This window comes from Aptenodytes patagonicus, chromosome 6, assembly GCF_965638725.1.
Source record: "Aptenodytes patagonicus chromosome 6, bAptPat1.pri.cur, whole genome shotgun sequence".
NCBI classification, from domain to species: domain Eukaryota; kingdom Metazoa; phylum Chordata; class Aves; order Sphenisciformes; family Spheniscidae; genus Aptenodytes; species Aptenodytes patagonicus.
Genome location: NC_134954.1, coordinates 29,523,122 through 29,548,208, shown reverse-complemented (window position 1 = coordinate 29,548,208; position 25,087 = coordinate 29,523,122). Strand labels below are relative to the sequence as shown.

Here is a 25,087-nt window from a genome sequence, read left to right as displayed (position 1 = left end):
AACCTAGGCTGGCTGTCAGCAAGAGCATCGATTTATGGACAAGTACATTGTGAAAAGGCACTGTGTGCTCACAGGAGCTCGTCCCAGGGGACCACTCCCACCTGTTTCATTGAGAATACCTGTGCCGTTTGGTTAACAGTAGAAGTTTCTGTTGTCACTCAAAGCCACCATGTGGAAGCCATTATTTTGGGCAGTTCTCAGATTCTTCCTTGCAAAGCTGTGATCCAGGATAATATCCATTGTTCAGGAATGTATTTAATTGCACAGTTAATTGCACATGTGCTTAGCTTGTATTAGTGTCAGTGAGAAAAATCCTGTACTTGCAGCCTATTGTTTGTTCTTCCTTGCTTGCAGAAGTCCCTGCCTGGGGTCCCAGATCTAACTTACTGGGTCATGTCCCTGCAGGGACTTGATTTAAACAACCTGTTCCCAAACACCAATAAATCTAGAGAAAAAGTATGAGCAAAAGCCCTGCCAGCTAGGTTCATAAAGGTGTCTAGGTGCCAATACAGGGTACTGCAGCCCCTGTAACAGGGGCCAATGTCATTCACTTGTCCTCTAGACACACTCAAAGGTCCCAGCTTCTGTTCGCTGGCCTGGTCTTTCTGCTTCCTTTGACAATAATCTTGTCTGGGGACATTTCAGTACGGGTTAGTTTTAAGACCGAAAAGTCGATGATAGGAAAAGGGAAGGCTGTAGAGGTAAGTTGAGGTTGGGTGGGAATAGGAGTTTTCCTACGTCTTCAAACACTACCTCTTGTGTTGCTGCTCCTTCAAGATGTTTCCTTATCACAAAACAGGGTTATGTGCAATTAATGAGTTCTCTTGAACTCTCTTTGGTGGTCAAAATCTCTCCTGCCCATATGTTTCCTCGTTCTCCTCCTGGGGACAGGCAAGAGCGTAGTAGTTGAGAGGTTGTGTGGAGTTCACCCTTTCTGAAAAGCTCACCTTGCTTGGGCATGTACAAGGAGGTGTCATGGTTGAGCTAATGAGCTTGTGGAGGGAAAGTGCTCCTTGTTGCACTTTGAAGATCCTGATAGTGTGAAGCCATGGCTGCTGCTCTGACTGTTGGGAAAAACAGAAAGGTGCAGAGCAGCTCTGCTGCCTGTGCCCTCCTGGGCTAAAAACCCTTTCTTATCCTGCTCCTCTGAGTCACCCCCTCTACCCAGCCGTCCCTGGCTAATTGCAAAATGTACTTTATGTAAAGCTTCCTGGTGTGCCCAGCATTTCTGGGACAAAGCTTACTATGCCATCCCCTGTTAGAGGCCACCCAGTGATGGAAGGAGTGACTTCTTGGCATGGCCTTGCTCTTTTGATGGTAGCTGCTTTTCTTGCCTGATGACTAAAACACTTCTGAGTCAAACTTGGCAATAGAAGTCATGGGCAAGTAACACCATTAGAGGTGTCTAACCTCCTATAGGTAATTAAAAGCATAAATACATTTTTTGGGCATATGGCTGAAAAAAAATCACAGGAAAATACATTTTGGCTGGACCAACACATTTCTTCTCAACCACTTTTTTGCATCCTTTCTGTTCCCTTTCCTTTCCTCTTTTAAATCTCTTTATGTTCTTATAAGTGAAGTTAGAAACAGAAATGTCATTTTGAAATGAAAAGTAGAAAAAAAGTTTTCACTTTGCTAAATTTGCATATGAAGATCTTGGCTTCTCTCTCCCCAGATTAGTTTTTAAAACCACACCTTGCAGAAAACCATCCTGAGCTCATCTGCAGCCATACTGTGTTTTCCAGTGAGTTCACTCTTTGCAAAAATCCCAGACAAACTGAGACACCCCCCCCAGCTCCCCAAACCCCCTTTCTAAATAACACTTACCGTACTGCGGTGCCTAGCCCTGAAAGCAGTTAACTCACCGTTTCACTTGGACATATCCTGTTTCAGAGAAGCAGCCGAGGCCTGTACCAGTTTCCAGGCTCATTTTTATTGACCTCTGGCAGGTACTGCAAGTGCTGTGTCTGGCAGTTTATCTCCTTCACCATGTAGGAGTTCAGTGAGGCCGGGAAGGAGGGATGTAAACAAAAGCATTATTAGCATGTTATTTGGCTCTTAATGGGTAGAAAAGATGCAAGATTCTTTTGGCACAGTGGTACTTTTTTTCCTCCAAAAAAAAGGGAGGAAAAAGGACTTTAATTGAAGCCTGCAATGTTGTATAAATGGAAGATCTAAGTTTTAATTGAAAAATAATTATAACCACTTAATCATTTTAAATGAGGGCTGTAATTGCAGTCAGTTCATAATAGCCAAATACAGACACTTAGATTCCCGCAATAAAGCAGGGATGGTACAGCTTGATTTGCTAATAGCTCTTCCACTTCTCTCCTCTTTTGTCTCAAAGATTAATTCAGGCAAGGGCTATTAGTGCCGTTAATTGGTTCTGCAATTTAGACCTTGTGCTCGTGAATGAGTGACTGATGCAGACCTATCAGCCAATAATGTGAACACTTTGTCAATGTGTTTCTCATTGTCCGGCTGCACATAACTCCCCTGGCAGCTCCTCTGCCACCCAACCCCGGCTCCCTGGTGGGATCAAGAAGAGTGGGTCTCCTCCAGGGTGAGGGATTCACTTAGCTTTAGATAGGTCACCTAGATGTCTTTGAAATTATGGCCGGCTTATGAATAAAATAATTAGGCCATCAAGGCATCCTCCTTGGCAGGGACAAATCCCGTATTCAGGAGAAATCTTCTCCACCGGGCTGGAAGAAAGAGGTTCAATGGGGTTGTGAAGTTGGTGAGGAGATGTGTTAGATGGAGAGCGGACATTGCTGGTGGGAAGGGGCTGATGGCTCTGGACAGGGTCCTGTGAGGGGTCCCCTTCCTAGGGACAGTAGCAATGACTAAAGCCAGTCTAAATCACCAAAGTCACAGAGAACAACACAAACACTACTCTCTAACAGGTATTATTTTTCACTTAAGCAGTCACAGCATCGGTGATGGGCAGTGGGAACAGCTGGTGGGCACAGCTGGCAGGACTTGGGCTAACAGGAGCAGCTGGTGGCATCATCCCTAATGAGGCCCTTAGAAAAACACCCAGGGAAGGCTTTGCCCTTGCCATATCTGTTTTGTGGGAGATAACTGAGAAGTGACTATGCCATTTAGTCTTTACCAGAAATAACTGTCATTTTAGGCCCAGCACAAGTGAAACTGCAGGTCCAAATTCCTTGCTCCATCCTTCTTTTTCTGTTCTGTTTATTTTTAAATTGGTCTTCTCCCAGAAGTTTTTATTTCTAAGTTATGTATAATTTATTGTTTTTTATTATATTAATTTATTGATTTGATATATTGCATTATACTAATGAAAAACTACAATATATATGTACTCCATTATTTATTCATTTTTACAGTTTATTTATCTTTTTTCCATAGTTATTTTGAGGCCATTTTACAGAAAAAGCCAAACCCACCACCATTTGCTGAAAATCCCACTGTTGCAAGCAGTGTTTGCAGGTTATTTTCCTCCAGGGCTGTTTTATCAGCATGAGGAAGGTTTTCCTGGTTCCACTTCAATGTGGAAGAAAACAGGAGGAAGAAGCAGAGCCAGGCAGTGCCCTGGCCAGCATGGGCGAGCATCACCCAGCAAGTATTAGGCTGTCTCTCTCAAGGTCCATCTAGGAGTATTGTCATGAAAAGTGACAAGAAATTGGCGCGTTCTCCCTCTACACATCTCTTCATGCAACGCCTCACACAGCATGAAGGTCATTAACGCCTGTAGACAGACAAACTCCAGGTCACCTTCCCATTGTAACATCTCCCTCAACTTCAGCATCTCTTATCCTTCCTCCTAAGCTGTTAATTTGGAAACTTCACACAGGTTGGACACCCACGGAAAGAGTACGAAAACGGGATGTCCTGAGATGAGTATTGCCTTCCAGTCACACCACTTCTGTCTGCAGGACCACCCACTCTATTTGAGGTGGACGGTGGGGAAAAGCATCAAACTGTTGCTGAGGTTTGGTGGTGTGCACCAAGCACATGAATATTCACAGGCACATCTTCATGCTTTAATCTTATTTGTGGCATCAAAAATACGTTTATAACTATGCTTCTGTAGAGTTCAGCTCTGGTGCAGTTCTTTTTATCCTGAGAGCAGATGCTGCAAGATCTTTGACTCTATAGAGATATTTTTGTCTCCTGTTGTTTTTTTCATTCTGGAGGTGGTAGCTATTCAGAAGGGGTTTACACAGTTTTTTAGAAATAAAAAAAATTATTGGTTTTATAACAGAAATTTAACAGACCTAGGGAGGAGATTGGGGGAGCTTAATTTTTCTGTTTAAGATATTAAATTAAGTAACAAAAAATGAAGAAAAGCCACCCTTCACCCTCCTTTTTTCCCTTTTTATTTTTCGGTTGTTTAAATCTGCTCCCTTACAATGAACAAATCCTGCTGATTAAAAGCACCTGCATTTCCTACCAAACCTTATTCTGACACTGTTCACTGGAGGGTAGACCAGTCCTTGCTCTGGGGAAAACCACAGTCTAGGAATAAGCTTTTACAGAAAACCTAAGTAGGGCAGGATGCATTTTATTTCAATGCTGGGAAATCCAGGAGGAATTGCTCAGATGAGAGGCACTGTGAAAGGTGGGCAGAGGAGGGGAAACAACAAAGGCAAGAGCCCAGGATAGTGGTTGATCCTCCCAGGTGACCTGGGTGAGAGTCATGGATTGCACTTCAACATGAGAAACAGTTGTTAAAGGTGCTGGTGAGTTTTGAATGAGGGAAATAAGTGGTACTTTCACGTCAAGTTGGTAAGTTTAGGTGGTTGAAGGAGTTCAGTCCTTGATTATTTTCACTGTGAAATCCTGTCACTAGATAAAACTGTCCTTTTTGTTACAGCTATGAAATTTCTGTTTGTGAATGATACTACTCACACACCAGGACCCTACTCTTCTGGCTGCTGCAAATTGGCACAGTCACTGAAATAAATTGAGTGATGACTTGGCCAAGATCTGTCCCTTTGCATGTATATAGCGCTTCCCACCCGGGGATCGAGGTGTACCAAATGGAGATGCATTTTTCAGGCCTCGCAGGCTGATCGAATGCAAGGCAAATTTATCCTTTTAGTTAATTTATTGAAAACAGTCCCTGGCTGTCATGGTCTTTCCGGTCACCAGGTGATCCTGGTTGTGACAAACATGGGGAGTGTATTTGCGCTCTAGTGTTAGGCTTTATATTTAGCTATGTGATACTGGGAAAGCTTTCCATGATTAAGCTATGTTGACCGATACCGAAAGTAATTACAGCCACAACATGCAGCAGGTGAGGTGTGGCACCAGGACGGGGTCCAAAAAAGGGTCTGTGAGAGAGAGTGAATTATGAAAGTGTATATGAATCACCAATACTATTCCTTTGGGGAAAACAAGGGAAACAGGGTAATGTTATGTTTAAACCAGAGGACTGTTGGTGAGACACATAGCGTTATCTTTTTCCCTATTTGGTGCTTACTTTTGGGCACTACTTTTCATGAATGATGTGTAATGAACTTCAGTATTAGGCACAAAATTGTCAGAATTGATTTTTGAAACTCTGGGATAAATTATCCTGAGTGAGAGCAACATCTCCCTAGTGGATGCCCTCTGATGGCAGGTCAGAGCTTTATGAGAAGTAGAGTTGCTCTGCTTTGGGTGTGGGAATGGACTGGGTGACTTTCCAAGGTCCCTTCTAGCTTGCTTGGTGCTCTCAAAAAGATGCAGAAACAAAATAACCTCTAGGAGCCAACCTCTGTGTTCACACAACAGGCTGGATCTTCTTCAGAAGCAGCTTCACAGGGAAGTCCGTCTACACATGAGACCAAGCATCTGGGAGAGACTCAGTGGTCCTTGAGCAGGGGTGAATGTAGCCAGGTGATAGTGGTCCACTTCTTCATGTTCCCTGATGACCTTCCACTTCCACCACCTAAATGTCACCCCACTGGCCTCCACTTCTTCTGAAGGTCCCTTCCTGGACCCTTCACATGCTGTGTGTGAGTCTGTCACTGCCAAAACAGGACTCATAATCTCCTTCCTCCCATGGAGAGCAGCTTTCCAGCAACATCCCCCTTTACTCTTCAACCACAAACAGGTTGGCACCAGTGGAAAACCGGGCTAGGAAGGAAGTGGTGAGGGATGTAGCAGAACAGGCAAAAAAGACATTACCCAACAAAGTGATTTTCTGCGACAACATCAGGTCTCTTAGGTGCTCTTGTCTTACAGTAATACGTAGCAACATGTCTGCCTTGCCCTCGTTCTTTGTCCATCTAAACAAGTCCAAATTCATATTTGGATGAGGGGGATAAAGCAATAGTGAATGAGGATATACCTTTGCTTCTATTTATTTTTTTCCTTGGTCTGCCTGCCAGACTTGGTCCTCCCACAGCAAACTACAGGTTCACACCATTCACTCTTCAGCAACTGTTGCCTTTCCCGTGGGCTCCCAGCCCGACTTCACCAAGCAGCAAGGTCCATATGAGCATCTGCTGCAGCAGTGCACTGTCCTTTGCTATACGCTATCCTCTTTTATACATTGTCCTTTGCTTAAATGTTTTGGTTGAACAAACATCCCCAGATAGAGGCCTCTCCACTTGGCTCAAAAGCATCATCCCTGCCAGGAAAGGATTAGGCTCTCCATAATTTTTATCTGTTTCATCTGATTTAAGCATCTCTGTGGTTGGCCTCCTGGAGCACGCAGTTGCTTCTGCAGAAGCTCTCCCCCAGCTGTTTCAGTGGGACCCACTGGTCCCCGTCTGCCCATGCCAGCTGCACCTCTGCCTGGAGGGAGAAGGTAAACAGAGAGCGAGGCGTTCACGCCATGCGTGACAAACGGCTCTTGGTACCGAGCGAGGAAAATTATCTCACCGAAACAGATAAAGGGAAAGGGTAGGTTTGTATGGCGCAGACCAGACCTCTCCTGACTCCCGTCTGTGACGTAGGCTGTGCCTCCAGCTAAAAGTCCCTTCTGTCCTGGCTGCCTGCCCCAGACCCAGCTTGTGGAGGCTTGTGCACGTCGAGGACCTGCCTAGTGAGCACTCGGCACCATGTCTGTGACAATATGCCAGTCCATGGGCTTTGTGGTGTCCGCTTTAGGAATAGGAGGCATCATTGCGTCAACATGCATGGACCAGTGGAGCACCCAAGACCTGTACAATAACCCGGTGACGGCGGTGTTCAACTACCAGGGCCTCTGGCGCACGTGTGTCCGGGAGACCTCCGGCTTCACCGAATGCCGTGGCTACTTCACCATCCTGGGGCTGCCAGGTAGGGCTTGCTGGCGGCAAGGGCAGAGAGGTGGGAGGGCAGAGCCATGGGCACGTCACCTCCCACCTATGTTGCCAGAAGCTGTGTGTGAGTGGTGGTGATGGGTGATTTTCAGTGCAGAGCAGGGAACCCAAGTTTTAGTCAAAAGGGACATCAGGTGCTCACCCCGTTTGGAGGACAGGTCCCTTGGAGGCACCTCAACCCGAAACCCCTCCCATGGCCAAGCTGAGGTTCAGCAAAACTCATTACAGTTGATTATGCATGAGCTGTTGTCCAGGCAATACACCTGGGGCAGTGGCTGCTCCGTGGGGGGATTCGTCCCCCGTGCTGTGGCTGGCTTGGGTATACAGTCCTGCCCCAGCTGCATGGCTGTGCGTGGCTTCCCACCAGAAACCACTAATATTCTTGGCATCAGAGAAGATCCTTTTCTAAGAGGATATGTCACAGTTCAGCTCACTGTATTTCTGTACGGGCTAACAACACCAGGCTGGATTTCTCCCTAATTCTCCTTTGGTTCCAGTTTTTTCTTCCACGGGTATCAATCCTGTCCTGGTTGTGCCCACAGTATCTAGGGGTGCAAACAATTAGGTTACAACAGGATTATCTGGATTTCCTTCTTGCCTTAATACAGTGAGAAAAAAGGCACTTAGACTATTGTATCCATCTAGCCTCTGTGCTTTGGCACAGCAAGAAAGGAGGGAAGAAGCCAATTATATCAGCAAATCATTGCAGAACTTCTGCAAAATGACATTTCCAAAAACACACAGAAATAAGCATTGTGCACAAAAATTGCTTCTTGCCTAAGTAGTCTATCTCTGCGCAAATCAAACCAGTATAACCCAATGCAGCTGTGGCTTCAGACACCAGTAGGAGGGGTGTTTCATCCCCTCAGCTGTATTCCATGTCACTCATCTCTGGATCCTCGTTCCCAGCTGGCATTAGCTGTACTGCAGCATCCCCGTGCAGGTGCCAGGAATGCCCGTGAGCATCTTCCTCTTGCTGGAGCCGTGGCTTTGAATGCCCTTGTTTCTTCACACAGAGTCTGGGGTGCAGACATGCATTTTCCTAGAAGTACAAGGGCCTGATCCTGCCTGGTCATGCAGTTGTGCAGCCCCTAGCAAAAGCTGTGCGTTGTAGCCGGTAGAAGTGAATGTAGGATGACATCCAAAGAGGGATATCTGTGCAGGGCTTGTATTCGCACACTGCTATCACAGTCAGTAAAGCTGAGCAGTTTCACCAAGGGAAAATGCATGCAGCAAGGGGCAGGACAGCTTGGTAAAACTTGACTCCAGCAGGCTAATCGCTTGTAGGTAAAGAGATTAAAGTTGCTATATGAGGAACAAATAGAGGTGTAAAAAGCAAATCCTTCCCACGCACACATACGCCCATCACACACTGCAGAACGTCCTCAGTTCTTCAGCTCTGAAAGCTTAAAATCACAGAAAATGTAACTCTACAGAAGAAGCAATTAAACTTTTCAAGTGTTCAGCTGTGGGAACTACTTTAATCTTTGAAAAAAACAGAATACTTGAGATTTGGGATTTTTTTTTTGTTCTTTCAAAATACCTCCATTGCTAACCTCAGCATTACAGTGACAAGCTAGAGTGTTTTTTGCAATTCCCAAGCCTCCAGACTGGTATCTGTAGGGTGGGTATTAATTCACTAAAATGGAAATACACAGCAGTGTTGAGGGGATGGATTTCCTTCATTTAGCAGACGGGCTGCGGGAGATCAGTCTGTCCTTCCTCAGCTACGTCCAGCAAGCTCTGCAGCTCCCTCCCAGTTGTGGACAGAAATGGACATCCTATCCTAAATGTCAGGGTTTCTAATGAACTGGTCATCTTAGAGTGGAATTACCATGTGTGTTTGCTGGGTTTATTGCAATTGCCTACAAAAAGGGATTTAAAAAAAAAGCTCAAAGAATAAAGCACGACCTTTAAAAATAGATGTGGGTGAGACCCTGAACCCCCTGAAGTTGCTGTCCTCATCCTCAGTGGTGTTGGAGAGTCGGTGCCTTCCCTGCCAGTGTGCAGGTATTTGAATATTTATGTGCTTTTGTCCCGACAAGATGATTTTTGTGACCGGTGCTATCAGCACTGCCCTACAAAATGAGGTGGATTTTTTTTCCTTTATTTTTAATGAACGGGGCTTTCTCTTCTGAAGTCGCTCCCTTGCTCTCCCCCCTCTTTTCGCTCCTGTTATATATTGTCTGACACTTCCAGTCTCTGGAGAAACTGGTGCAAAAACAAGCACCCCACTGCTGTGCTTTATAGATTGGCTCCATCTCCTGAATTCATCTGCTCCTATGGGCATTTCTTCCCACCCACCACTAGTGAAGGGCAGCTGTATCCCAACCAGAGGGGGAGAAAAACGATGCTAAAAATCAAATTATTGATTTGCTAAGATATTATTTAAGTGGATCATTCCAGTGTTTATTTTAACTGTGCTGCACCTTGATCTCCATTAAACCCCCCTTGCTAACCACACCATAGTTAATGGTTTGTCAGCATTTCCATTATAAAACCCTATTTATTATTCTGACAATGGCAATTTATATTGGGAACAATAGTGCCGGAGTGGATAAAAATAATAGGACTCTAGCAAAGCAGCGAGGTGACCTGAGTACATCAATGAAGTTTTGGTTTCCGAGGATTTTTTTTCTCAGTCCCTCACTCCCATAGCAAAGATTAAACTTGTCTTGCCCATCATCTGTCTTCAATTTAGTTGGGAATTTTAATTTCAAATAGATTGAGGAAAAATCAAGATAATAGATGAAAATGAGAAATAACACAGGTAGTTTATGGCTCTCACCCTTGCTGCTTGGTTATAAACAGTCTCTGGTGAACTATGTCACTTGAGAACTAAGACTGTTCTGATTTTGCTTTCTCTTATTATTTTTAACTGCTTGCTTTGGTGTGTCGGCAGACCTTACTGTGATTGTCTGGAGGACACGATCTGAATTTGAACACACAAATAATAGACAAGTAGCAATAGCTGAGCTCTGGCAGGGCTGGTAGTTTCACCCAGTGCGGAAGTCACAAGGCACTTTCTGCTAAAAGGAGCATTTTTCAGTTGCTTACAAGTTTGCTAAACTACAATAACATGGGCAGTAATTTTCCTGTTGGCTGTCTTGGTCTCTTTTTTCCAGACCTCTTCAGCTAGGCAGGTTCAGCCATTTCTGAAAGGACATTTTGTTCTCAAGTCAAAATCCCTTTTGACCCTTTCAGAAATGCTGAGGCATCTCTCTGTATGGAAAAAAAGGCTGCTGACTTGAAAAATAAGAATATTTTTGCTTTTCCAACAGCAAACTTTGAAAGTCTGAGAGCACACTGTTAAACTTCTCCAACTAGTAAAAGGGTATGTGTTGCTAGAGAGGTCAGAGTAAAAATAGCCCATGGGAATGTAATCATGACTGTCCAGACTTTTGCATAAAACAACTGCTTTCAGTTTTGCTGGTGCAGGGTAGCAGAGATACGTAGATGTTCCCTGAGGTGAATTCATGTCTGGGAAGTCTTAATGTTGGCGTCTCTGGATTTTTTTCTTCTATCGGTGTTCTGACAAGGTTTTTTTTAAATTACATACAACCAGCACACATTTTGTGGCATAACCCCAGTAAAACCCTTGCTCTGGGGATTTTGGAGACATGGCAGCCCACTGGCCAAGGAAACAGCACCTCTGCTCCCTGGAACTGTTTCATGCCTGAAGTTTGTAAGGATGGGGACTGCTAATTGCTGTGTCATGATCCTCCACTCGTGATGGCCACAGCAAAGTCTCTTCCAAGCCCTGCTTGCTACTTAAAATCCTTTAACCCAGCCAGTTCAGCTCGAAATTTTGAAATGTCTGCAGGCAACTGCTGTAACCTGCTTAAAGTCTTTCAAGACCAAGTTTCATGCACAAAAGGGTTTAGGTGGCTCAGGTGGGCTGGAGACTTGATATAACCTACCAAGGGTGCGCATGAGGCTGCAGTGGGTTTGTACTCACAGCAGGAGCTGAAGGAGGTGTGGGGATGGGAAAAGAGCTAATGTGAGACCCTTAGAGAGGTCTCGGGCACCCCGATCCCCAGTGACGCTCAGGGTGGGGAGAAGTGGCAGAGAACCCAGCAGGGGATGTCAGGAAGCTAGATGCATGCATCACATCCTTGCTATTGTCTCATGCCTTTACACCACGAAAGGACGAGAGATATGAAAAATAACCCTAAAGGATCTGACTGAGGGCCAGAAAAGGAGCAAGGCAAGGGGAATGGCAAGAGGCTGTGGAGATGTGGGGCTGGGCTACAGCTCATAGGCATTTAGGGAAGGATGCAGTTTCATGTATCCCAGCTCTGCTGGAGGACCTCAAAGGCCCCTCTGGACCACCTGAAGACCAATGGGGTAGAGTGGGTCTGAGCCGGGACAGGGGCCTTCCATGACCCCCTTTCCCCAGTGAGTTTCAGAAAGGCAAGTCAGCCCTTTTCATGCTATGGACTGGTGGATGACACGCTCCTGGAGGCTGTGGTCATCACAACAATGGAGGGACAGAAAGAGAAGGGTGGGTTTGGTTTGTTTCAGTCTGAACAAGCTGGAATTGACTGGCAGGGTGTGAGCTATATTTGCAAATTTTAAAGTAAACATGAGCTGTAGGTGATTTTTATGGGAGAGGTGGTGATAACATTCAGGAGTTGCAATGGGGCCAGTGAATGGTTTTGAGATAATATAGAGTCAACGCCTGGGTAGATAAAACAAGTATGAGCTGAAATAAAGGTTGCAGAGGGGAGTGGTCACAAAGTACCCTTCATTCTCCTAGTTTGGGTAAACCACTGGAGATGTCCCAATACTCAGAGTGGGAGCCCTGTTCTCTGTTCCTTGGTGAGGAAGCTTGGCCTTTGCAAGAGCTGTCTCCCCACCATGTCCCTTCCTTAGATACTGCTCAGCATTATCACGTGGCATGGCAAGCCCTCTGGCCCAAGCATTCAACAACCTCACTGGAGACAAGCACATGCTTGGAGAGAGATCCCCATCCTTCAACAACTCCTGACTGTAGACATCTCCCAGGGGTGGCTTGAGATGAGCATCAGGTTATGGTAAAGATGCTTAGACATGCTCTACAGCTGTCCTATCACCCAACCACTTTTCAGGTTGTGCTCTAAGCCAACAGTTCAGATAAAACTCCCAGGTGATCTTCTGTTATTGGGCTGGGTGCTGGGAAAATGCGGTGATGAGTCTTTTGCAAAGGGAAACATATTTTTCCCTATCATGAGTGGCTCAGAGACAACCATTAAAAATAATCTTAAAATAACATTTCAGAAAGGCAGAGAAAATGGGCTAGGGGAAGGATTGGGATGGAAACAGGTTTGTGTTTTTTCTCCAGAACTTTGCTTCAACCAACCACTGAGGAAGGTATTTGTGGGAGCTTTGAGTTCCTAGTGTTTACAAGTGTGATGCTAATCAAAGCGTGAGAAATGGCAAGCAGCTAATGCCGGGATGGCTGGTTAGCACCTTAGGCAATATTCTTAGGGATGAGCAAATAGAACCCCCCCCAAAGCACAATAATCCTTCAAAGACGATAACATCTGGAGTGCTAAGCATGGTTGGGTGTTCGTTTGCCTCTTAGCTAAGGACTGCAGCATGACCCTCATTACTGAAGTTGCTTTCTCAGCTCCATTTTTGGGGGGGAGCACGCATGAGGTTTCAGGGGGGAATATGTAACCCTGTGCTGGTTTATCCTTTTCAGAGACATGATTCAATCTGGTCCTCAAAATTGAAGACAGACTGGTTCACCCGGGCTTTCATGCATACCTAGAGACTGTTGATATTTTTTGATTGCTCCACCATTGCTCTGGGATTTCAATGCCCCTGAGTAAGAGGGATGATGAGAAGTGGCATCCCCCACCAGCAGGAGAAAACTATATCCCCAAGGAAAGGTTAGCGAGGCAGCACTGCCTAGGTGGCAGACTCTGGCTCAGGGCACAATTAGGGGCAGTCCAGGGCATGGCCCTCTTTCCAGTAGGTATATTCGAGGGAGCAATGGGGCTTAGGGGTGTGAAATGGTGGAGGGGGAGAGGAGGAGAAGAGAAGGTCCTTATTGGCCTGAAGAGCTGCTCCAGCTGCATGCAGCCAAAACCAGCAGAAAGGGTTAGAGGAAGGAGTGGTCGCTCCCTTCCTGGCAAAGCAAACATGCAGGCACAGTGCCTGGGGGGGCCACCTCCACTGGTATTCATGAAAACACCCAGATGTCCAATTTAGCAGAAAACATAGTAATTTAAAAAGTGGTAAAGAGTTTTGGAAAAAAAAATCTGGAAAAAAAATGTTTGCCCTTTGTATTCTCCCCCCCTTTTCTTTTTTCCTCCCCAGGGATTATTTTTAGCTGTAACCAGTCCATGGGTCCATTTTTCTGTGCAGCCCTGCAAGCCGTTGCACACTAATGATGCAGGGTGGCACCACCCTTGGGAATAGGGGTTATGTCCCAGAGGAATATCTGTCCCTGGGACATGGTTTGCAGTGGTCTAGCCTGGAAAAAGTGATCTGGTCTCCTACCACTAGATGGCAAGAAGGAGGCAAGTCCTGGGGCATGAAGAAGGAGAGGAGTCCTGGAGAGCTGCCAAGGAGCATCAGGGCTTGGGTACAACCAGCTTTTCTGGACTGGGACACAATTCTGGCTGTGGGGCAGTGAAGGATGGGATGGAGAGCCGGCCATCCAGTGCTTGTTTTAGCACTTATTGTCCTCCCAGCTTCTAGGTCCTCCCCAGCTCTTGTTGTCCTCCCAGGTTCTAGGTCCTCCCCAGCCCTGATTTATCACAAAGCATTATCCAAGATGAGGAATGTTAGTCAGCGTGCCCTCTCCCTCACTGAGGATGAGCAACTCATACCACCTCTGGTTCTTGAGGGCTCACTTCTATGTTTTTTGTTCATGCTATTATTTTTGCTGGCAACTTCTGACCTTTAGATATGTTGGAGCTAGCCTTTCCTCTGATATAAACTTGCCAAAGTCAGTGGAAATTACTAAATTTGAATAAAATTGCTGGAAGCAAAGACATCTTGTGCCTGACCCAGGAAGGCTTTGGTGGTTGTGATTTGTGGCCACTAGACAAGTGAATTGTGCTCTGGCTGCTACAGCAGAGTCCAGTGCAAAAGCATTTCTCTCTGCTGCCCACCAGCTCACTGCATAGCCGCAAAAGCAAAAGGGGTGTCCTGGGCAGTTATTCTCCAGAAAGCAGAAGCAATAGCCAACATGTAATAACCCCATTGTAACTCATCAATCCACAGAAATCAGCCTCTCCTCTCTTCATGGTGGCTTTCATGTAGCTTCATAACCAGGTGATGATATTGACGGTGCCTATGGCACAGAGCAGTATCAGGACTGGTTAAAGTGGGAATTTGTTTCTAGGTCAGGACTGACGTAAATCAGTCGGAGCAAGGTATTAGATGAGAATGGATGAGCGTGAAGTCTGGAAAGTCCTTGTAACTCACTGCGCTCCATTGTCAGAGTGGCACGGTGAATTTATATCGCTCCCCTGAGCCCAGCACTCCTCCACTGTGCAAAGAGATACTTACTTTCCTAATTTTTATATCCCCCACCCCTTTTTCCAGGACCATCCCCCCAGCCAATATATAGACAAGCACCTGTAAAAAGGCACTTTCCAAATGGTCCCCGTGCCTTCCCTCTCCTCCCCACATTGGTTTCAGCGGGGCCATGTGACAGGTGATAGGGATGTGGACAGGAGGAGAACAGGGTTGCAGGAGCTTTGCTCGATCAGTTTGGGGCTCTTGGCTTGGTGCCCTGGGTTGTACCATGGTCAGTATCTGAGGCAACCTCAGTGATGCTCGAAGTGGCTGCGAGGAGCCGCCACGTCCCTGTTTGTTCCCCGTGTTGAGCCGGTGGCCCTGCATCCTCCCGCGGAGCTCACCGCTGGCATCCCTGTCTATCACTGTGCCTCTTGTGCGGACGCCTGCATGGGTGGCCGGGTGTAGAGATGTCCCTATCTTGGCCTGATGGCAGATTTTCTCCCCCTTTGCATAAGCAGAGGGACAGGGAGGCGGTGACCTGGGCTAAGTGCTGAGTTCACCTGGGAACATGGTCCTTCCCTCTGCCCCTCTCAGCACGTTTGCACCGTGCCAAGCATGCAGGAGAAGCCTGATGGACAGCAATGGGTTTCGGTGGGAGGATGGCGCATGTTCCAAGTGGGTTGCCCAACACTCGACGGAGTGTGGCTGCTTAGCTGGGGAAGGACAAGCACTTCTAAAGGACAAAAGCTCATATCTCTGGCCCTGCCAGCACAAACCTACCCAGCGAGAGTGAAACTGGACTATCTTGCAAAAACACTTTGAGCAAACACACCGCTCAATGGAAAGCATCTGATAAGAGCTGCTACATTTCTGGTGGCTCAGTCAAGAGGACCTCGGTGCTTCTATTAGGTCTGCGGCTTCATCAGGGCTGTCTCACCTCCTCTCTCCTGGGGAGACACCATGTCCACGACCATCTGCCAGGTGATGGGGTTCATCGTTTCGTCGCTGGGTGTTGCGGGGTGCATCGTGTCCACTGCCATGGATATGTGGAGCACGCAGGACTTGTATGACAACCCAGTCACAGCCGTCTTCCAGTATCAGGGACTGTGGAGGAGCTGCGTGCGGCAGAGCTCTGGCTTTACAGAGTGCCGGCCGTATTTCACCATTCTTGGGCTGCCAGGTAGGGGCAAAAGATGCATCAGATTTAACCCAGGAGCTCTCCTGTAGCTCTGCACGGTTTTCATCCAAAGCAGGAGCAGATATCTTAAAGTACTTTGAGTGGAATAACATTTCCAGGCTACTCAGTGTACGAGCATAAAAATATGTGCATATTTGTTACCAGAATAATACCTTTATTCAGTGGAGGTTACACCTTGGAGCATGTGTAGGTAATCTCTGGATGAGCATTACAGGTTCAGCCCCGTTGCTGGCATAAATCAGCACAGCTCCACTGATTTGAAGAGAGTGAGTATGTTTAAACCTACAGATATTCTGTCCCTTTGAATCGAAACACAAGGAAAACAGCTGCATGTAATTTTGCATTGTTATCAGAATAATGTTTTCTACAGAAAACAATTTAATTTTTTTTTTTGAAAGAGAAAACTGGAATTGAAGAAATCTGCCTGTGAGCAGCACGTGTACAAAGGGCGAGAAGGGGAAAGGTGCGCTCAGTCATTTCATGTTACCTGGGGAGTTTTAGTGGTTACAGAAGTAGGTTGCAGAGGGGTATTACTTTCTCGTTTGCTTGCTTACTTTACAAAAAGAGCTGTTTTTCCCACCCCACTGCATGTGAGGGTACTCCAGTGGTTCTGAGCTAGCTGGACCCATGGGAGGGGAGCAGCCAGCCTGGCTCGCCATGCCTCCCTGTGACCCGTCGTGCCTGTGCCCTGCCAGCTAGCAATAAATATGGCCCTGAGAGTGTTTTTCACTCTTGGTGCACAATTGCAAATAGCTACAAGCAAGCACTACTGTACATAGGCCTTTTGCATCTATTGATCGGTGTAGAAGAGAGCATGATCCTCAGGGATGCCAAACTTGCCTCCCTACTGTGAGGCAGGAGGGAGTGCTTTGCTGAAGACCAGTCTGTTGGCTGTGGTGTTTGCTTTTTGAGAAAAGCCCGTGACCATCCCGAGGAGTGTGATGGAATAAATGTGTTTCTGTGTACCCAGCTTCAGGATTGCTAGGCAACTTCTTTTTCATTTGGAAGAGCAAAACTGATGTTTGGAGTCACTTCTCCTACGGGACAATTTGTTTTAAAGAATAAAGAATATATTTATTAAACTATATATACAAATGTTGATCAATATACATACATATCCTTATAATGCTGTGTGTAGGTGATTGTGTTTTAAAAGAGCAATGAGGCAATGGTAACCATCATTTTGATGCCAATTTATCATAACCAAGATTTTACTTTTTATGTTATTTTTAGGTAATATAGCAATAAGGAAACGTGCAAAGCATTCACAGGCATTTTCAGTTGTGCCTTAGAAATATTCTGTCAGTTTTGTTCTCTTTATGTGTCTGTTTAGTTGATGGGTACCTTAAAAAATAAGGAAGGAATGCCCCTGCTCAAATTTGGTTAACTTAAACCTCATTTTTTCCCCTAAACTTTCTATATTCCATTAATCATAACTAGTCATAAAGTTAGATTTCCACCTTTGTATTTTGTATTAGTAACAGAAATGCAGGTGATGTTAGTTTAGAGGACTTTAAGTTGTTTTACTTCACTCACCTCTCGCTACTCACAGCAACACTGGGGAAAAAGACAACTCTCCAGTTTCACTTACATCTGAAAAACACAGTGATGCAAACTGTGGTTTCAGATCACTGACGTTTATTTTGGTGAATAAGCTTGCATTTTTACTACTTTCTAATGCCATTTTCTACTTTCTACTACTTTCTACTATTTACTATTTTCTTCGTATGGAAATCAGGTGTGCAAAATGAGCAACCATATGTGTGCAGATATGAAGAAAAGGTATCCTACCTCATGCAAAATGTGAATGCAAAACGGCAGGTAATTTCTATGCTTGACTTTAACTATAGGGCTGTTTGCTACCCAGTGCTTCTGATACATTTTTTTTTTTCCCTTAGTCTCCGATTTTGTTTGTCTAAGCCCTTCTACTCCTTCCTTCTAGGGGAGGTCATTCACCTTTGGAAAGCAGCTCTATTCAGAGGACTTTTGATAGATGCCAAAATTCACTTGAAACTGCAGTGCTCTCTTTCCAAACAGCTCTGACTTTCAGTCCCATGAGTCAAGGGAAGAGGCCTTCATGCCACAGCAGACCTGGGAGCACTTTCTTCTCCTTTCTGTCCCTTTGGGGAGATGGTGCATGTCAGCCTCATGGAGAGAGGAATCACTGCTGATGGGTATTTTGCATTTTTTCTGTTGTGCCCTGCTGTGTTCCTCTCTCTCCCCTTTCCAGCAGCTGCAGATTGCTCCTTTTCAATGGAGATTCACCACATTGAAGGGTTGAGACCACCACAGTGATGGCACCTATGAACTATAAGGTCTGTAGGAAGCATCCCAGGAATGAAGGACTGTCTTGGGGACAAGGACCTTCCATCACGATCCCTAGTGTTTTATGCTGCCCTGGAGTATCAGCCTCTCCTGCCTGCCCTGAAACAAAAGCAGTTGCAAAGAAACTTAAGTGACTGTAAAGACAAATGTGTATTGTGATTTTCTTCTCTTTGCAGCTTTCTGCTTTGCATCAGGTGCTGCATGAACAACCTTTGAGGGCTGATAAGGCATATCCACCAGCTTCTTGTTCTCTGATGAATAATAACTAATGAGCTTGCACCTGGGGGCTGATGAATGGAAGATTGAAAATCTCAGGCTCGTTAGCACTTGTTATCAGCTGATAAGGGCAAATTGAGTCATAAGAGCAGCAGCCCCGGTGGGACTGCCAGATGGGAGAAGGTGGTGTACTCCTAGCCTGTGGGATGGCAGACTGCTGGCTTCCTTGTGCATCATGGTGTCAGTGTGGTTCTGCTCTGGTTTGTGATACCCCATAAGCAAGAAGACCCACACGGACACCCCAGCACCCACCCTTGCCCTCCTGGGGAGGGTTTATAAACATTTTCCTTCTCCCTCCCTGTGCAAGGCCAGCAGGGTCTACTCCCTGCTCTCCTGCACCAGTGCCTTCTGCCAGTCGGGCCATACGGGACACTTGGGCACCATGGCCATCCTGGCCAGCCCAGCAAAAGGGGTGACAGGCAGCCTAAGTGAAGTCCCTGGGGCTGCAGGATATGTTGCCTGCCCCTCTCAGTTGGTCACAAACCCATGTCATCTTCCCTGAAGATGGACAGTCATGTGTGGGGAGCATCAAAGCCAAACCCAGGGCTGCAAGAGCTCATGGGAGGGCAAGAAGAGGCTGCAATTCATCCCAGCCAAATCACAACAGCCCTTGAAATACTTTCGACCACCCCCTCCCAGTGCTCTGCCAGCCCTGCCGCCTTCCTGTCTCTGCCAGGGACGCATGCACAGGCGGGGAGGAGAAGTGTCTGGGGCCAGCACTGAATTGCAGGCGAGATGGGATATGTGCCACCTTATTAGAAAATCATCTTGGTATTCAAATGCATGGCCTTTTCCCTTCACTTCTCCATTTTAAAAGGTGCAAGTTTCCCTTTGCTTTTTCCGCTACTTTTCTACTCTGGCCAAGAAGAGTCTGGAGGGTTTTTGCTACCTTCATCTGATTGACAGCAGCGCTCAGCTCCCACAGGCATGACCCACCATCACAACCTGCCTCCAACCAAGCATTCCCACCTTGACAGCAGGCTGCTAAACAAATTCAGGGCTGGGGTATTTGCGTGTTGTATTAATGAATGTGGTCAGATGTATACAGGACTGATATTACAAAAAAACATGGAAAGGATATGCTGGGGGAGGTCATTGCCAAAGCTTTGTTGCTCTCCCTTGGTGTATGTGGAATGTTTGTCAAGGTGATTTTCTTCTTCTCCTGTGCCATGCATTTTACTGTAAAGCAGGAACATACAGAACTTCACTTTGAGTCACACAGTAGTTAGAAATACCATGGATAGCTGGGTGGAGCTGTCTGTTTTCATTGCTGCTTGCGGAATTAAAAAAGCTTTCTCAATCATTTCAGTTATGAAACAACTCATGCTTATCCCGGGTGTACACCAGCTTGATTTCAGCTGAATAAACTGTTACTGATGCCGATGAACATATACAAAAATTATGTCGAAACCATCAAACTCTTCCAGAAGTTGAAAAAACCAGCCACATTTCCAGAGGTGCCCCATAAAAAAACACTAAGAGTAGATCCGGTGCCCATTTTCCAAGGCATAGTCTTTGCTTTCAGCAAGTGAATTGCAAAATATGTTCAGGGTTTTCTTCTTTAATGTTTTTATTTTTAGACAGAAACAATCTTTAAACACCTCCCAGGTTCTGATGAATCTCCTTTCAGTCACTCAGCGTGGCTCTTGTCAATTTGTTTTGCAGCAATGTTCCAGGCTGTGAGGGCCCTCATGATCGTGGGTATCGTCCTGGGCATCCTTGGCCTCCTTGTGTGCATTTTTGCTCTGAAATGCATCCGTATTGGCAACATGGAAGATTCTGCAAAAGCCAACATGACTCTGACCTCTGGCATCATGTTTATTGTTGCTGGTAAGTGGGTGGTGTCATGTCTTTCATGTGCAAGGCATTGCGGTTGCCTGGAATTGAGGACTGGGACTTCATGCACTTCTGGTCATAGGTAGCAGATGCTCTGAAGCAACCCAAAGCGTTGCTGTTTGCATGAAGTTATTGGTATTTGTCTTCCAGCCTGCACTTCTGGGGACAAGTGGTTTCTACCTCTCCTTAGTAAAAGAAAACCAGAAGTTTGTATGGGACAGAAATACGGAAAGCTGAAAAACAGCCCACAGATAAAAAAGAAATTAAATCTCTTAATTTGTTATATGTATATTGTTGTTATATACTATTTATTGTTTATACATAATAGTTTTATGAAGAGTCTCAGGCTTTATACATAATAATTTTATGAAGACTCTCAGGGTTATGGTAGTCTATCTTGTAATTTTTTAGTACCTTGGTTTATCAGGGAGGCTGCAGGAATGCCTCCTGTTGCCCAGCTACCTCGAAACTGCAAACGCTTAAGAACAGCACTTACAGGTTTTCCCACACTTTATTGCAGATGAGTAATCAAATCAAATCCATACCCTAATGAAGGGAAGGAGAATGTCCCTATTTAAAATCCTTACAGTTGAACAGCACTTACTTTTGCTGGGTTACAAGACATGCAACACAACTTAAAGATGTACAATAAGTACAAGTTGGACAGAGGAAACCATCTTCTGCAACACAGCTTTAATTTTGCACTTAAAATCTATCGTTTTATCGATCTGAGTCAGTGGGTTGAGAATTTGGCCAATGAGGATATTAGAAAAGCCCATCATGCATTCTCAAAGAGAGGGTGTCTAAAACGATGATATGGCTAACTCTTCAGATGGGACATCCCTTGGTGGAGTCCATGGTTTTCAAAACAAGGTCCCTAGTCTCAGCTAGCCGAGGAGTTGGGTACCCACGTGCCATGGTGGACCTGGCCCTTGGTCACACCTCTGTGAGCTGGGGGTTGTGTTTCTTCCTAAAATAAGGGCTGCTTTCAGGACAGAAGCGTTAAAGACTGACACTGAAGTATCATGATAATGATGACTATAAGGGGACCTGAGGCAAAAGCACCACTGATTGCTCAGTCCCTCCCCAGAGCTGTGAGTAATTGGGTTTCAGGAAAGACTCAGAGGTCTTGGTGGGCGTAGTGAGGATAAATAAGACTATGGACTCCAGAAAAGCTGGAGTCTATAATTACTATATGAGTCTCAGTCCGCCCTTCTGTCTGATCTCAGGTCTGTGTGCCATCACTGGAGTGTCTGTGTTTGCCAACATGTTGGTCACAAACTTCTGGATGTCCACGGCCAACATGTACCAGGGAATGCAGAATGTCCAGAACAGGTAGGTGATTGTCTGGCTCGTGGTGCTCCAAAGTGCAGATCTCCCTCAAGTCCAGGGTGTGCTGCAGCTGAAGGAAAGGCAAACTCCAGGTGCATATTAGTCTGGTCCCAGGACTTTGAAGATTTATTGAGTGTCTTTCTTATCTGCACTGGAGATAATTTGTCCAAGCAAATTGGCTGGGATGTCTCTGTTCACACAGCTCAACAAGGAGGTAGAGAGCCCATTGAGTATGAGCCTGCAGGTGGGATGGTGCTCACGGGAACTTCTGCAGGGCCAGAGAGAGAACGACAATGTTCAGTGCATTTCAGAAGCAGCAGACTGGACCACTGTCACAGCACTAACCAGCCACGTCTCTGTGTTTTGTAGGTACACCTTTGGCTCAGCCCTCTTCGTTGGCTGGGTGGCAGGTGGCCTGGCCCTCGTAGGAGGCATCATGATGTGCCTTGCTTGCAGAGGGCTGATTCCAGAAGAATCCCGGTAAGCCTATCTGTGGTAGACATGGGAAGGTATTGCATGAAGCCTTGGGTGTCGGGATAGCATACAGCCAGCTCACCACAGGACATGCCTATGCATAATACCCCTGTTGCAAGAGTTATGATGATACATCTGCTTGCCCTGTATCATGGGTCAAAAGTGACTGTTTCCCTTCCCTGACTGCATGACTTGCAAACAAATAGAGAGGGCAGGAGAAAGAAACTTTAAAATCTAAAATTTGCAATGTGCTGGCTAAGTCAGGCCCATTAATTGCAGCTTTGATTGCAAATTGCATAGCAGATCATCAGCAGGTGTAGACTGCATCAGCTGAGCTATGATTTACATCAGGTAGGGCTTTGTAAGCCTACGTAGCTGGTTATTGTAGGTGGGTCCTTCACTCAACCAAGGATTTACTCATGGGAAAGAAAGTGTAAGTTTTTGAAAAAACATGAAAGAGACTTGCAGCCTGTCCATGGAGGGTTGGCTCTGAGCTTATTGAATGGCTCCAAGTGATGACACAGTACAAAGTTGCCTAAAATCCAACAGCAAACAGGAGCACCAGGTGCAACGTTGGGTAGTCACAGATGCTCCAGTGGCTGATGCCATGTTTTGTGTCTCTTTCAGTTACAAAGCGGTGTCCTACAATGCATCGGGGCGGAATATCTCCTACAGAACGGGGCCATATAAGGTTGGTTCAGGGTACGAACCTGAAACGAAGACTAGGAAGGGTGCAGGGTATGAAGAAGCTGCTCGAAGTGAGGATGGAAGACGCTCGTACCCTTCAAAATATGACTATGTCTAGTAGACTTTCTGGGCTTGAGATGTGCTATCTTTTACAAAATATTTTTCACTTCAGAAGCAAAAAGTATACACAAACAAAGCAGTCTGTAAATAGGATTGTGTTTTCTATCATGTTTACCCTACTCTGAGGTTGTATCCTAGCTTGTTAGGAACATCAGTTTTATTTGACTGCCTGTTAGTATGCCTACCACATGTCTATAACAAAAGTAATGCCTTTTTATGCTCTCAGAGTAGAACAGTTTGCTCATATTTTACATATAAACTCTGATATCCAGGACTAGGATTGTGCCTTGTGCCCTTTTCTAATTCTTCTAATAGGTTAAAATTCCCATTTAATAATAGCCCAGATGTAAAAGCAATGCTACCTCATTGCCTTTTCCCCTTTGAGCAGGCTTTCATGCAATTAGGCAATGTCATCCCCTACTTTCTCAGAGTTTAGAGAGGTGAACAGTATCCCGTGACCTTGGTGTCCTCTGTTCATCAGAAAAAACAGTGCTTTGCTGAAATGGTAGTGTATCTTTGCTCTGGTTTTGTCACCCAATTTTTTTTTGGAGTAGGTTGAAAAGCAAAAATTATAATCTAGTAGTCTCCTATATTATTTTGCTGTGTATTTTAAGTAAATTCATTTGTGTCCCTTTGGCTGTGGCCAATGCATACAGATCCCATAGTCTTGGCATTTTCCTCCCTGGTGACTGTTTCTACTCAGACACACCTTTGCTTTGCTGGTTGTACTACGATGCTGATCTGCTGTGATATTTAATCTGATTTATGTTACTTAGACATTTGCTATAACCTGTGATACCACAGTGTATTTATTTCTTCTGATGTCTCCAGGGAATACGTATAATCCATTGTTATTCCTATGCTAGATATTTGCTGTAATAGCTGAAAACCTCTGTGTGAGACCGGTGTTCCTGCAGATGTCATCTTTAATGAAGCCAGATGAATTTCTCATTTAGAATTAATTAGAGTTACATTTGGAGCATAAATCCCAGGGAGCATTAGATATGTAACTCCATACTGACATCAGGACTTTCTTGTGTTAATTCTTCCCCCAGTGATGTGAAGATTAACTCCTTAGTGGGACATTGACTCTTCTAGCCAATCCACCAGAGAGGAAGTTTATTCAAAGGGGTAAAAGGAAGAGACACAAGAGCTTACATGGGAGGGGAAAGCTGTGTGCCATTAGCAGGTCCTCCCACCTGGCTCCAGAGCACATCCTAGTGAAGTTCTAGAAAGTGCCTATGAGCAGAGTGAAGGGTACTGATGGATAAGTTAGAGAGAGAGAGAGAAAAGGGGTCTGAAACGTCCAAAGTAGCCATTTTGATAGATATCTGCAATAGGTTTTAGCTCCACTTGTAATGATTGTAATTTCTCTGCAGGACTTCATCAGCAAACTTGTTTTGGTGAAATGCTGATATTCCCTTGAGTGGTTTAATGTTCTGGAGGGATCAGAGGCAGACCTGAACATTTCCCCAGAGTTGGACCTTTGGTAGGTCAAGCTACCAGTCTAGCTGGCATCTCCGGTGGTTTGTACGAATAGTGGGAGCAGGCTGTCTCACTGAACATCAGTGGTCCCAGTGAGCACAAACCAAAGTCACCAGCTCTCCATAACCATCAGTCATCCATAACCACCAGCTCCCTACCACCACATGGAGGTACATCTCCAGCAGAGGTCTAGGAGTTGGGGAGAGCCTGAACCTTGGGTAGTCAATGAGAGGAGGAAGGAATGCCTGGCAGGGTGCGGCACCAGGGGCTGATGGTTGGAGGAGATGACCACCATGCAGACAGGTGGGAAGAGCTTCCATCCAACAGAAGCTCTTGGTCCCATCTCAGGCTGGACGTTGGCCCCTGCTGCCACCTGGGGTAAATCGCTATCTCTGCTGGATGTCAGTGCTGACTCTCCCTTTCGTGCTAGCGAAGGACTTGCTTTTAAGGATCTGTTTTTAAAGGAGAACAGGTAAATCCTGTCCTATTTTAAAAATACCGATATTCTTTACAATGGATTTTTCCCCGTCTCTCTGTATAGACTTAGCTTTGCTGCCTCTTTTTTGCATGCTGGTTTTATTTTTTTGCTTGTTCATTTTGTTGTGGTTTTTTTTTTTTACTTGAATATTAA

The 25,087-nt window shown here is 45.5% G+C and overlaps 1 protein-coding gene across 2 annotated transcripts; it reads left to right on the top strand.

Moving 5' to 3' along the window:
* The first annotated feature begins 7,022 nt into the window (after nt 1–7,022).
* On the top strand, nt 7,023–25,077 carry CLDN18 (claudin 18). 2 transcript variants are annotated; one of them, XM_076340700.1, is made up of 5 exons: nt 7,023–7,242; nt 20,188–20,352; nt 21,588–21,693; nt 22,060–22,170; nt 22,792–25,077. In XM_076340700.1, the coding sequence occupies exons 1-5, from the start codon at nt 7,023–7,025 to the stop codon at nt 22,967–22,969; spliced, it is 780 nt and encodes a 259-aa protein (XP_076196815.1). In that variant the 3' UTR covers nt 22,970–25,077. The 2 variants fall into 2 exon arrangements, with proteins under 2 accessions (XP_076196815.1, XP_076196814.1); XM_076340699.1 differs by lacking the exon at nt 7,023–7,242 and adding an exon at nt 15,659–15,903.
* Nucleotides 25,078–25,087: the final 10 nt, after the last annotated feature.